At 37.5% G+C, this 14,902-nt stretch overlaps 1 protein-coding gene across 3 annotated transcripts in view; it reads left to right on the top strand.

Annotated features, from left to right (window-relative positions):
* Lis-1 (LisH and WD40 domain-containing Lis-1) overlaps positions 1-14,902 on the top strand; it is a 214,378-nt gene that overhangs the window by 112,611 nt on the left and 86,865 nt on the right. For all 3 annotated transcript variants that reach the window (XM_065223426.1, XM_065223427.1, XM_065223428.1), the window contains exon 2: positions 14,061-14,830. In XM_065223426.1, the coding sequence (XP_065079498.1) occupies positions 14,793-14,830 (38 nt within the window). In that variant the 5' untranslated portion in view covers positions 14,061-14,792. The remainder of the gene's footprint in view (positions 1-14,060; positions 14,831-14,902) is intronic.

Raw genomic sequence — 14,902 nt, forward strand, 5'->3', positions numbered from 1 at the left:
TACCGGCCGTAAAAATGCGGCATATCCAGGTCGGGAGTAACCGTATTGCAATCCGGTTGGCATATTCAAATGATTTAATTCTCCAATTAGACGATAAATTACGCCAGGCCGTATAGGATTCCAAAGCGAACCTAACGTAAACATGATATAATGGTGATGGGCGAAAACAACCGTTCTTCTTGAGCTGCGGCACCAACCTATAACAGTAGTGCAGTTATTGCGGTAGCAGCCTCGGTACTCTCCGCCGCTCGACTTGACTCGAATGTGTGATGGAAAACAGCAAAGTCAAGTTATGCGCACCTACCTCTACCGATCCAGTTGTTAGTCTCAGCTCTGCCTAGATATTGGAGAATGGGTCTGCCCGCACCTCTCCCGGTTAACATATAACCTATGGTTTGGATCCCGCATACGTACAAACGATGTTGGCGCAGCTCAAGTGAGCGTAAAGGCGATTAGACGCTTTTCGTCGTGAAAATAGAGACACTGTGGAAAACGTATAGCCGAAGAAGGAGGCACTTTTAATCAATTGAGTTTCGATTTTTTTCAGTGGGTGCATTTCTTGCAGTGCAGTGTGATGTCGGTCTAACTATCGAACTAATTGAAGTGGTAGTGTTGATTTTGCACCGTAGCAGCTAGGCCACATAGGCTTGTCCCAAGCGGCGAGCACTTTCAAGGTTTCGCCTCCCTCACCTGTATGCCATGCACAGCAAAAAAATAATTTTGATATCACGTCAAAGTGGATGCACTACAATCATGTCGAAAATATGGTGTAATATTACTTGCTAAAAAGGACAAAATTATCATTAATACAATGCATGAACTGACATTACGCTGCTTTTACTGCATTTGTTTATTTATGTGGTCATAAAAATTACATGAAATTTTCGACATGATTGTAGTGCATCCACTGTGATGTGATATCAAAATTATTTTTTTGCTGTGTGGTTATGTTTATAGCATCGTTGTTGTGTTTTGATATGCTATGTACGTTGCAAACCGAAGTCAAGTTTGTATAAAAATTCAAAGTTTGGAGTATGTGTATAAACAAATGTTATCATCTGCAATAACCTAAAAAATAGCTGTTTAATATTGCAAACAAAAGTGTCCTTAATTTTGGACAACCGAGAAATACCAGTTATGGTCATACGTTCCTATTATGGTGTGTTCAAGTTATAGCCTATGAAATTCCCATAGGCCATAATTGGAACACACCATAGTTAGAACGTGTAGGCATAACTGGTACATCTACCCTATTATTTACAGTTTTTTTTATAAAATAGGGTTGACGATGGCTTTGGCAATACCTTAACCTATTATCGCAAGGAGGTAAGCAAAGTCTATGAGCGCTGAATTTTCCCATCAGGATAAATCATATTTCAGAGCATCGCTTGGCCAAAATTGGGCGCATAGGACTTTTTTACACCCCTGACGGTAATATTTCCTAAATCGCTATTTACTCTTTATACAATCTGTACAGATTTTGTAATGTAACCGTTGAAAAATATGACAAATATAATGTTATAAAAGTCGTATAAATTAATTAAATTAAGAAAGCTAGTTTTCATGACCACTGAACCTTGATAATCATCTTGTGAAGATTTCTTACGAAAACATACAGTAGTAAAAATCATCATTACATTGCATGCAATAACATGTAAGATGCTAAATTCATCTTTTCATATCTCGATATTGAATGGATCATCGAGGTAAGGAGTTATCGACATTCAGAACAGTAGTTTATTAGCCTACTTATACGGTTCTAGGAGAGCTTCGAGTTCAAAAAGTGTATTTGTTTATATCAGCAAGTGTACTAGATTTTTTTCCATCGACATATGGAGAGTAATTTGTTCGCGAATATTTTCTAGGGACCACTGACTTAGATAACGATCGAAATAGAGAGAAGATTGATAACTGGATGTAGTGGATAGTTGGTAAAGATGGACACTTACTGATTTTAAATCAAAACAATCTTTTTTGAATAAATGCATAACTATAGTCTTTTAACACGAACTAAATGAAGTGGTTTGTTTGTGTGAAAAGAATGCAGTGATAAATTTATTGTTAAAAGATATTTTGATTTAAAGCAACAAGTGTCCATCTTCGCTGCTATGTCCGTCATTACCGACTTCCCCTATGGCAATCTGGGGGGACTGCTTGAGTGATCGAGATGTAAGGAATATATCGTGATATAGAACACCTATAGATAAATAGGGGACTGTATACTTATATCTTATGTAGGGGGAATGGATGTAATGTCGGCCTAAATGCCCCTAATTTGGGCCCATACATAATTTCAGCAATCGACTAAATTTTCAATAGCGACCAAAATTATCCGTTTGTACGCGTTCATCTAGATAAAATTAATAAATAGTAGATTTTTAGCGATGGGCCCAATCATAGAGTCATTTCCCCTATATGGCAATTGATATGCGACTAACAGTAATTTCAGGAATTATAGATTCGTTATTTCCGTTCAATTCAAAATCGTTTTTTGTGTGTCTTGTTTGGATTTATCTCACATATTTTGAACATTCGATAATATTTTTTAGAGATGGTATAGAGCTGTTCCAGGACAACTTCGGTTCTTAGAACCGAAATTATGATTTACAGAAATCCTAACATGGGTTCCCCAACATTGATTTGGATATCAGAATTCTCTGATAATACGTCCGAATAAGATTTTGTTTTATCCCCATGGGTTGGTTTTTAAAAAATTTCAAGTGACTATGCCAGATTAGTCTATGGTGACCAAATAAACACCGGGCTACCGAAATCAGCATACATGATCTCAGGATGGGTACTAAACCCGGAAAACCGGAAGAGCCGGGAATTAACGGGGAATCGAAAACAACCGGGAATTTGATTTGAAACTTAAAAAAAGTTGGTTTATTTTTTGCGTATATAATCGGATTATGTTAATACAAATTCTATGTCCGATGTCTTGAATATTTTTCTAGCTCGAATTTCTTAACTTTCGCTTAGTACGAGATACAAAAAATTAAGTCTGAAATCTAAACAAATTATCCCGATGCGGAATCTGAACAGGGATCTCGATGCGGAATCCGAACCCGCATCAAGATGTGAAATCCGAACATTGATCCTGATACGAAATTCGAATCCGGATTAAGATCTATAATTCGAACACGGATATCGATGGGGAATCCGAACAAGAATCCCTTAAGGAATCCGAAGACGGATTCCAATGGGGATCCAAAGACGGATCCCCATGGAGATCCAAAGTTGGATTCCCATGGGGAATCCGAACACGGGATGGGAAATCCAAACATGGATCCCGATGGGGAATCCGAAAATGGATCATGATGGGAAATCCAAAGACCGATCTCGATGGAGAAGCCGAAGACGGATCCCGATTGAGAATCCGAACACGGATCCAAATGGAGAATCTGCACACGGATCCCGATGGGGAATCCGAACAGGGATCCCGATTGAGAATTTGAACACGGATCCCGATGGGGAATCCATCCACGAATCCCGATGTGGAATCTAAAAACGGATTCCAATGTGGAATCCGAAAACGGATCCCGTTGAGGAATTCGAAGACGGATCCCGATGGGGAATCCGAAAACGGATTCCAATAGGGAATCCAAAAACGGATCCAGATGTGAAATCCGAACCCGCATCAAGATGTGCAATTCAAACCCGGATCCCGACGGGGAATCCGAACATGGATCCCGATTTAGTTTATCTCATAGTTTTCTTGAAATTCTTATCAGAATTACCTAGGGTTTTAGGATTCCCTTGCTGTTGGAATTCACCCCGAATTTCTCGTAGTATTGTCTAAAAACTACCTTAAATTCACATCAGAATTCTATGGAACTGTTTCTTAGAAATCTCTTGTAATTTCTCTTTTGTTTAGAGAAAGCTCTTGAGAGAATTCATGAAATTTCCTTGAAATTCTCTTCGGAATTCGTTTGAAACTCTCCAAATCTTCTAAGAATGGTACTGGTAATTATTTGGAAATATGTTCCAAATTCCATTTAAACATTATTATCCTCTTTGGATTCCTTTCGGAAATTCCTTGTAAATGCCATAAAATTCTAACGAAGCCTCCTAGGAATTCATTTGAAGCTATCCTCAAATTAGTTTAAAATTCAGCAAAGATTTCTGTTTCGTTGAGTTTTCGTGGAATGTTTTCGTGGAATGTTTCCGTGGAGCTCTCATCAGATTTTTTTAAATAATTTATCGATTAACAATTATGAGATTTTTTCGGCTTATGCAGGTTCGTTTCTGGAAAATAATTAGATGGTATCAAAAGAGACCCTTCTTGGCTGAGTATTACGTATTTTAAGTGTTACATAGAGTACACATATTATATTAATTTGATTATTAGGGACAATTCCAGGGTTGTAGAGATGTTATCATGAAGTTTGTCATAAGGTTGATTAACTTTGAATTCTCCTCCGAATTCCCTTATCGAACGCTCCCTGAAATTCCTTCAAATTTTCCTTAGTTTTTCCTTGAATTCTCCTCTCAATCTTCATTGTCCCCATAATCAGTCTAGCAATTCTCTTGAAGCAATCCTCAAAATTAACTGGAACTTCTAGTCGAATTACTTTAGAATCACGTTCAGAATTCTTGCATAATTATCCCTTAAATTTCTCATTAATTCTCCTCACAATTCATTTGCGATTTTCTTTAAAATTATGTACACAATTCTTCACAAAAATGTCAGATTCCTAAAAATTTTATCAGGCCAATTTTCCATTAAAAATAAATAATTTCAAGTAAAAATAAAAAAAATAAATAAAAACCTAAATAATTTTAAATTTCTTTGCCCGATTTTTGATCATCTATAAAAAAAAGCTCATGAAAAATTTTGAAATTTTTGCGCGATCAATGATTTTTACCGTTTTTATTTGTCCATAGTTTTCAATATTCAGAACGTTTGCATTTACTATAAGCTATTTATTTTGGGTTTAACTTTTTTTTGTACTTAAAATAAAAATAAAAATATTTTTTGTTTATTTTTTCCCAGAAAGACATTATTTTTGTCTACAACTTTGTCTGAGACGTCATTTCGATCAGAATTGCTATTCCCATGACATAGTTTTTAGAAAAAATTCCAGGATGTCGTTTTGAAAATTTTACAAGTTCCAAAATAACCAAATTATAGCAAAAATGTTCATTGTTTGTTATCAATTTACGCATAGTTTCATATAAATCGGAGAAGGTTGATTTAAAAATCATTTTTTTTTTCGATATTTTGCCTGGAACTACTTTTGTCTAACTTAGTATCAACATTTGTCTACGTCACTAATACCAAAATGTAATTTCAAATTTTATGCCGATAAGTTGCTCAAAATAGCAGCCCGTAATTCCGAATTAGAATCCCCGAGAATTCAATGCCTTTTGTGGGTTCGTAGAAGCAAAGCCACTAGTCTAGTCTAGTCTAGTCTAGTCTACACATACACAGCCAGTACTTGAAAGAATCCTGGAAAATGATACATCTATCATTTTTCTTGTCATTATTAATGCCTGCTGCACATCAAGGATGTGAAACAAACAATAAAGCGGCCAGGCCTACTGTGTAGCGTTTAGTTAATTTTTGTGGAAGTGAATGTTTACCATGTCTACTTAATAAGTATAGACAGTGGTTAACATTTAATCCACAGGTAATCAAAGAGCGGGGACATACCGTACCAACCGCTCCGTATGCAGGATTTGAAAATAGGCTATATAAATCGTTGGGAGTGACAGAGCTAAGAAAGTTAATGTACACTCCTTGGTTGTCCGATCTCCTGGGATGGAACACAGGTATTTACCCCTTGTGTTCGAGCGTACAGTCTTCCCTCCGTACAAGCGTGGACGGCACCGCCAACCCACTGCCATCCCTCAATCGATCCAGCCGACCTCAGTCGAAGGACAACAGAGAGCGGTGTGCGGACGTAACCTATACGGAGGGAATGCTGTATTCGCCTAGGTTATAGCGCCCTTGCTCGCTACCATTTTCTTCTAGCGGTTGGGACCTGAGCACTAACTCTTGTCCTAGCCCTATATGGCATATGGTTATAGCGCCATTACTCGCTTTCTGAAAAGAGAAGAAGGGAAGGGAAGGAGAGGAAAAGGACTTGGGAAAAGGAAATGATGGAATTCCTTTCCTCATTAGTATTTGTATCGTCAACTTTTATGAAAACTATATAAATCATTTTTCCTTGGTCAGAGGTATTATTACGACATTTGAATAAGATTGTCTTATTATTTGTTATTCAAAATTTAATGTTATAATGATCAACATAGCTTTGGATTATCCAATATAAATCGGTAACACTGTCCTGCAACCGATGATTTTTCTAATCCGAAAACTAAAAGTTACGAAAAAGCACTGATGCCTTCATTAAGTTCCACTTTCACGCGACGTTCAATGGTTAAACAAGTAAACAAGTTATTAAAATGAAATCACGTTCCCGAAAGCAGTCAACAATGTATCTTAAACCGGATCAAGCGTGCGCCCTATTTTTCTAAACATTCCGACGCGTTCCGCCCAATATCTATCAGTTACGTTTTTCTACAATAGTAGCCTGGGATAAATCCTAATTCGACCGACACGTGTTTGTTGAAAAATTATATTCTGCCTAATATCAGTAGTCATTAGGAAACCTGTTACTATATTACCACATATGTATCCTTCTTTCATGAATTTGTTTTACGAACATGATCTAACACAACCTTTTTCTATGACAAAACTATATTCTGATAAAATTGGATCATTGCCTAGACCAACTATTGAAACTAAAGAACAAAACAATTGGCCATAAAATCTACCTGTAACCATTTTTTTATGAGCTTGAGCTTGAGCTTGATTGACCGCCCACGGTTGCTACTCTGTTATTGCCAGATCAGCTGTAATTACACAGAGAACCAATAGACGATGCTTGGGACTAGCAATCATCCTCAATGTGTAAAAACTGGTGATCTTAAATTAGGCAATACCAGCGCCGGCCGCGCCCGAACACAGGTCAAGAAAGGAATGGGAAGGATTGTGTTGACATGACACTCGCTTTGATGGAAGCCGAGAACACCTCTGCACTTCCACGAGAAATCACTGGGATGTTGGATAAGAGGGTTGGGTTTGCAGCAGGGTTCGTTTTGGTAAACGATAAGCTGAATTGATGTCCTAACGATCATATAACGCGAAGGAGCTTGGGACTAAACCCACGGTCTTCTGCTCAGTAAGCAAAAACGTTTGCCACTAGGCAGACGAGCACCTTTTTAATCACCGAGTTGCTGTTATTACCATGTAGTCATATTAACGATTGACGAATCTTGAATGTGGATGGGCCTGAGATTAGACTCATGATGTTCTGCTCAGTAAGCAAAAACGGTTGCTCTAAGGCCACCGAGCCCCTCATATCACATAATACCGTTGCTCAAATTTTTGTATCCATTCAAACCCGGAACCAACGACAACAACGAGTTTCGCAAAATACACGATACACATGCGATTTTACCATAAATCTCTTTGATATGTAAGGACCTGGGACTGCGTTTTTCTGCTCAGTAAGCAGGCCACTGTAACCGACGATCTTTCAAATCCGAAAACGAAAAACTACGAAAAAGTACTTAGGCCTTCATTAAGTTCCACTTTCACGCGACGTTCAATGTTTCAATTTGCTCTTTACGTATTGTTCAGGCTATAAATAGGCTCTTTTCAAAAGTTACGCGAGAAATACGCACAATCGTCGCCTACCTCGCAAAACTGGTTCCAAACGACAACAAAGGCATAAGCAACGATGGATTGTTGAACTTTGCTGGCTGGTGTAGTGCTGCTGAAAAAAGATAAGTCTATTATTTTGGTTAGTGATCGTTTGGATTTGGGTCACCCCTCGTTGTGTTTAGGTTAGTATAAATAAATAATACTATTTAGTCATATAAATCACCACAGCTCATTATCTTCAGCGTTATCGGTTTTCGTTTCTGGATCTTTAGTTGCCTCTGTGATATACTTACTTGCGGCATACTATTTTGGGAGTGTATATGAGCGTGTACCATGTACGGTAGCTCATCTCTCATCGTGATGGTGGGACATAGTAGACAAATTAGAGAGAAAACAAGGAGGTATTAGTATTAGTTATATGTAAACAAACAAAACAAAAGGAGAGAAGAGGAAAGAAGAGCATACAAATAAAAAAGGGATGAAGTAGATAACAAATAAAAGAAACGTAGGCAGATTATTAGAAAAGGCATTATCCGAGACTCGGCAATCAAATGTCACTCCCGCCGAGATCTCAGCGAAACCCCCTCCCCGCCGAGACCCGCACAGCCGAGCTCGGTAGAAAAAACTAAATGTGTAGATAGATTAGTAGGAAAATAAATAAAACTACTTTATGACTTAAAGTGCAATGAATGAGCGTTAGTTTCGGGATCATTTCAGTGTTAGAATTATGTTAGTTTTGATCCGTAATCAGCCCTGCTGACCCCTCCAACATTAGTTGCAGGCAGTGGTTGTTAGATAATGCGGCACTGTAACTACTACTATTTTAGAGGTATGATTCGTCAAGTTTATACAAGTCAATGTTTCAATTGAGCCAAACTATCTATCTTACAATTACAAAAGCAAACCTAAACTTACAATTATATGCAAATGCAAAATGAAACTTGACAAATCATCGTCAATCCCCTTATTACAGGGCAGGGCCTGACGATTTGAATCTAATTTAATTTTGATCAGTAAACGGGCACCATATGGTACATTTTCTCACCATGAACCTATCATTTCCAGCCTATCTGAACTATTTAATAAATGGAAGCCATAACATGGGTTACGCTCCCCCTAAGCGGGCCCTCCGCATCCTGTTTCTGTCTTATCTCAAATACAAAATGCCAATGGTATGAATGTATCTATATATAACTTGGAAATGACGTACAATCAAATAAACCCGTAACCCACTCACTTGGTCAGGCTTCAGAATCGTCCAGTGGGCAGTGCACTCTACACTCCAAGTTCCCTTTTTTTCAAATTTACCGCAAATTTGATATTTTACCCATTGAGTGTTGAATAGACACAATGAAACATTGTGACAGAAGTTGAGGTTACTAGTGTATTAAATAATCTAGGTCCTATTTAGGATTATATCTGAAAAATCCAAATCTGGCCAACACCCACCCTAAACCTAAACCTGTTCTAATCCACCTGAAATGACTAACGTATGGAAGACTTTGACTACCCAGCCATGCAATAGTCTCATTCCGTGCCTTTTGGCAACTTGATGATTCTATTGCGCTCATCTTCTTGCACCACCCAGGGGAGACTTGGTCCTGTACCCAATGCTTAACTTATCTCCTTTCCACTCAGCTACTCGCAATTTCTTGTGATATAGTGGGCGGAATATTATTATATGAGACAATTCAATGCAGACGTCTTTCCAAATTTGGCAGATCGACAGGTAATCGGTGAGTTACCACGATAGTTGCTATTCAACAACTCGACAACGTCCCATCGTCAACGCCTGCTATGAGAATTTCCCATTGCAGACGCCAACGAAATGACGTCATCGAGCTATCGATCAACTACCCTGGTTATCGCCTGGTACCTTAAAGCACGATGCTAGGAGGCGAACCGGAAGAATCGATGAGCTACCTCCCCCAGGGTGTAACCATTTTTTTATGACTGCAAAAAGTTTGAACTCTGGAGTTCGAAGGTGATAGCTTTACCGTATACCCATTAGCCCATTTCAAGATCGCATGCTTTCGAAGATTTTGCTTACAATAAGCCCTGCTCCGGTACAGTATCGATGCTGATAATGTACTGAAACTTTCTATAAAACAGTAGCGCAAAATTTGATTGACGCGTATTTAATGTATTAAAAAAATATTTACGATAGAATTACCACAAAAATTAAGGAACGAGCTCACCAAATTAGTATCCAGAAAAGAACGGCACGGCTTAAGGGGGTATTCCCAATCTTTTGCCTTTTTTCGGCCTGTTCTTCAATTATTTTTTTTTCAAGGAAAATGAATAGTAATGCGCCTAACTCTTTGGGATTCTTGTTTATTGAACATTAAAGTTTACAAATAAATTTTTTTCGACATAAAAAAGACATTATTGACGTCACAAAATGGCGGCAAACAGACCCCTGTTCGCCGCAAACGCCTGGACGGGCGAAGACTTTTCTCTGGAACGGCTTCATCTGAAACAGATTCGTGATGAAATTAATAATCTGCATAAGATTCTCTGGAGCTTCTCCCGTTGGCAGCAAAAAATCTTGCAAATCAACAAAATGGCGGCCATATGAAAAAACAGGCGATTTTTAGCCCGCTTTTTTGCAGCTTTAAGGTGCTTCAAACAATGTTAAATGTTAATATTTTTGGCTAGAAGTGGGAGAAGCTCCAAAGAATTTAATAAGGAACAAAATGCGCAAAGATTCAAGTCAATATCTCTTATAGTTTCTGAGAAAAATCTTCGCCCGATAAAAAAAATGTGGTTTCGAGAAAAACGCGTTTAAAGTTTTGACTTTAGTTAAAATCATTTGGGGGTTCTTACCATTAGTCAGCTATGCCTGGACACCGAATTCGCTGATCGGAAAACGGCTTGGGGGGATGAAAGTATATAGTCTAAAGTACAAAAAAACATGAAAAAAAAAATTTGATTTTTTGAAAAAAAAGATCGGGAATACCCCCTTAACAGGGTTTAACCAATGGGAATCTTTTCTTTCCATGCTGATTTCACGGTCTAAATCACTCGGTTCGTAGAAGCAAAGCCACTGAACCTAAACGACAACCAGGAACAACGTATCGACATTTTCCTCCGCATCATATTCTTGTTACTGATTCTGTTTAAACATTTTAGGCTCTGCATCTCCACGGTTCTCACGGGAAGGACGTGTTGGTGGGAAGAGTGAATTAGATCTGTATTCAAGATGGAAAGTGATGCGATCCAATGATCCAGAAGTGAGAATGATGCTAGGATGCTACCCTGTCAAATCAGTACTGTAAAGTGGCTTGAGATTAACCCCAATATCTTGAGCTTAGTAAGCAAAAATGGTTGCCACTAGACCACCGAGCTCCTTACATTACAAAATACATTTTGTATAAATTAATATAGGACCGGCAAAAATCAATCAAATATAACATACTGCCACTTAAATTATAGACTGTAATATGAACTAAATCATTATTAATTGTTTATGAGAAAATTAGAAGTTACTGATGTTAGCCTCAGGATTACCATGTAATTTCGATCAGAATTATCAAAGCGTTCGTCTTACCAGAAACTCTCTTAAACTCTTTTAAATTCTTCTCAAAATTATTTTCGATTTCTAGGCAGAAATCCTTGAGAAGTCTCTTTAAAAATATCTTGAAATTCTCCTCAGAAATCCTTTGGAATTTTCTTGAAACTATCCTACGACTTTATGTTTGGTATTTTTCTTGGAACTGCCGTGAATTATGTTCTCCTAAATTCTGTTTCTATTTCTCTTTGAATTCTCATGATAATTATTTAAAGATTCTACTTAAAACTAACCTACTGTTTTCCTCAAGATCCCTAGAATTTCTCCTCACAACTCCCATGAAATTATTTTAAGAATATCATAGCAATTCAGTTTAAAACCTACCATCTTCTCTTCAGAAAAAAGTTGGAGTTCATCTCAGAATTAAGTTGGAATTCTAGGCAAAACATCGAAATTAACAATCAAATTATTTTTAAATTTCTCTCAAAATTCCATAGGTATTCGCGTCAGAATTCTATAGATTATTGTTTGAAACCTGATCATTCTTCCAAGTCCCAGAGCTTTGACAATTTTCATAGACCAATTATAATGCTTGTTTGGTTCAAATCTAGGATCTTGGACATTTTTCAGAATACCTCATTTTAAGTAATCTTAGTCCCAGATTGTTAAAAAATGTTTATGGTTTTTTTTTTTAATCTAGGGTCAGGAACCCGGGGGCAACAATCACGAATTTTGGCGGAGCTCACATCAATGTGATAAATATAGTGGGTGAGGAGGATGACTGCAACAGACTACTCTTTCTAGCATTCAGCACTGCGATGCAAGTGTGAAAGAGTAAGTTGCCTTGTTCTGTCGTGCCTCCGTCAGTTTTACCGCTGTCAGTATGTCCAAAAGTGTCAGATTGTCCAAAAATGTCAAGATCATGTGAGCTATGGTGCATCTATATGTGGTTGACAGGGATAGGGTCCCCCTGGTAAGGAAGTGTGTATAATACTCTAAATAAATGTTAAAGCTTCGGAATTAATTAATTTTTCTTAAATCCTTTCTGGCTCCCAAGATTTTCAATAAATTTCTCTAGATCTCATCTGTTATATTGTACGTTAAGTTCATGATTTCTAAAACATTTTCTTAATTCAATCTCTCACTTTTTACAATTCAGACAAATGGTGAATTCAGTCAGTGATCTTACCAAAATCCATTAGTATATTCTGAAGCTTTGAAGATATATGAGGTGTCAAGCTCAACCCATGCGTACTCAACCTGTTACGCCTATTATTTTTACTGAGATCAGTGTAGAGATCTGCAATTGTCATTAAAAGACTTTCACGCGATATTGACAAACAAAAATTTTACAGACTTGATCCTCAAATAAACCTTTGTCAAAATCTCATTCATTTTTTCGTCAATGACACCTGGCAACAAAAAGTGTAACTTCTTGTATTCTGAGTCACATTATTGTTATCTGTAGATGTAGACGTAAATGCTTGTTCACTTCAACGGTTCGATGTAATTGTTTTGCTCAAGTCATTTAATTTCGTTTCAAATTTAGCTAATAAAAAAAAATCAGCACTTGTTTGTCACTGACACCATTGTTACTGACAATTGATATGGTTTGCCTTGACGATGACTGTTAGCTCAAATGAGTAACCAAAGCAGAATTTTGAATATCGCCGTGTATAGTCGAGATTTTACAACACTGGCTGAGATATTGCTTTCATTTCGTCATTTCTTGACCGATTTAGATGAAACAACTTCCAATCGATCAGGAATTAATTTTAATTTTATAATGGTTGAGCATAACTCTTGCAGAGTTTGAGAAAAAAAATTCGTGGTGCCAAAGCAATTTATTTCAATGGTTAAGGATCACTTCTTACACGCTGAACTGAACGATCCATTATTATTATTATTATCTGGCCCATAACTGTGGGATGACTGTACAAGGTATATAATAGATCAAATTATAAATATTGATGATTTTTTTTAGAATATATCAAGCGACCTATAAAACTTGGAAATTTTTATGATTTGAGTCAGAAAAATCTTGAAAAAACTGGAAACTTACTGGCCACCCTGGTGTTCTGTACTTTACCATTGCGAAGTGAAATTATCAAAATCAATATAGGGGAAATGGCTCTAATGTTGGCCTATGGATCTAAGATTGGGCCCATCGCTAAAAATCTGCTATTTATAATTTTTATCTAGATGAACGCGTCATTGGGACGGTACTAATGGATATTTTTGGTCGCTATTGAAAATTTAGTCGTTTGCTGAATTTATGTATGGGTCCAAATTAGGGGCATTCAGGCCGATATTAGATCCATTTCCTCTACTCTCCTCGTAATTATCTTGGAATTCTCTTTAGAATTCCCTTGGAAATCTCCAAAGAATGTTCATGCAATCCTTTTTAGAATCCCTGCACAACTATTCTGAGAATAAGATTTCTTTCAAATTGATGTAAAAATTCTCCTCAAAAATGTTCTAACTGAAACATGTTGATGCATACGGCATTCTCAAACTGAAATGCATCTCATGTGTCAAACCAACTGTCAAATGCATTTAAATTGCATCAATGTTCATTATTGTGTTCATTCGGTTCACCTTGACATTTTGAAATGCATTAATTTGGCAGATACCTAAATATATTTTAACTGAAACTTCTTTTAGTTAGCGGACTTTCTGCTAAAATACATTTCAGAAGTCTTTCAGTTAGCGAACGTCTAGCGTTTATGTTGAACTTTTCGCAGCGTGTAGTGTCCATTAAATATTGGGAATCTAATTTATAAAAGCAAATTTTTATCAACCTTATATAAGAGCATTGTTTATAAAAAAAAATATCAAAACTTACTAACCTGTTTTCTCTTTTTTTCCTTCCAGATGATTCTATCGCGGAGCACATCGAAAAGTTTTAATTTAAGGCAGTGAATCTACACTTTCTCTCGGTTGTTGTTGTTTTTTTTTTAATTGGTGAACGGGTTGCGCAGCATCGCATCCAATAGCTACTCGAAACAGGCTCCCAAGGAAGCCGCGCAGTGAACAGAAGTGCGAAGCATCGATTTGCGAGCTCCACTTCCCCGACGATTATTACATTTATATATATTTATCTATTTATTTTATTGTGATCTGCTACTAAGTGTTTGATAAGAGTAGCAAATTGGGTTTTATATTTTTCATCTTCTGATTCACAATTTTGAAGAAAGAGAAAAAAGTGTGGCAAGTGGTGCGCTTTGAAAGCCCGGTGTTCGGTTTAGTGTGAATGGTAAGAAAGGAAGAAAATTAAAAGCCTCGACGAGTTTGTGCTTTTTTGGTTACACAAGGAGCAGATCGGAGCGTGTTAAAAGTGAGTTGCTGTGTGATAATTCGCCGCCCTGTACTCGTAGCTGACCCAACGACAACGCGAGGCAGAGCAGGAAGTGAGTCGAGCACTGCGTGTGTGTGTGTGTCGAGTGGGGTCAGTCCGAGCTGCCGAACAGCAGGAAGTGATTAGCCCACAGAGTGAGGCACGTTTTAGGTTTATTTTGGCGGAGCGTGTTGGCCGGTGTTGAATTGGAGCAACTGCATACATCAACAAATACCATACCACCACCACTACTACTCGCAGACCAAAACATGAAAATGGTGTTGTCCCAACGGCAGCGCGAGGAGCTGTAAGTTCAATTTTGTTTACTATATATGGCTCAGCCAAAAGGTTTGTAGAGGTCGAATGATATTGCACTCCA

Source organism: Ochlerotatus camptorhynchus, unplaced genomic scaffold, assembly GCF_037179485.1.
Source record: "Ochlerotatus camptorhynchus isolate MF236.1 unplaced genomic scaffold, CSIRO-AGI_Acam_v1.1 ptg000192l, whole genome shotgun sequence".
In the NCBI taxonomy this organism is placed as follows: Eukaryota; Metazoa; Arthropoda; class Insecta; order Diptera; family Culicidae; genus Ochlerotatus; species Ochlerotatus camptorhynchus.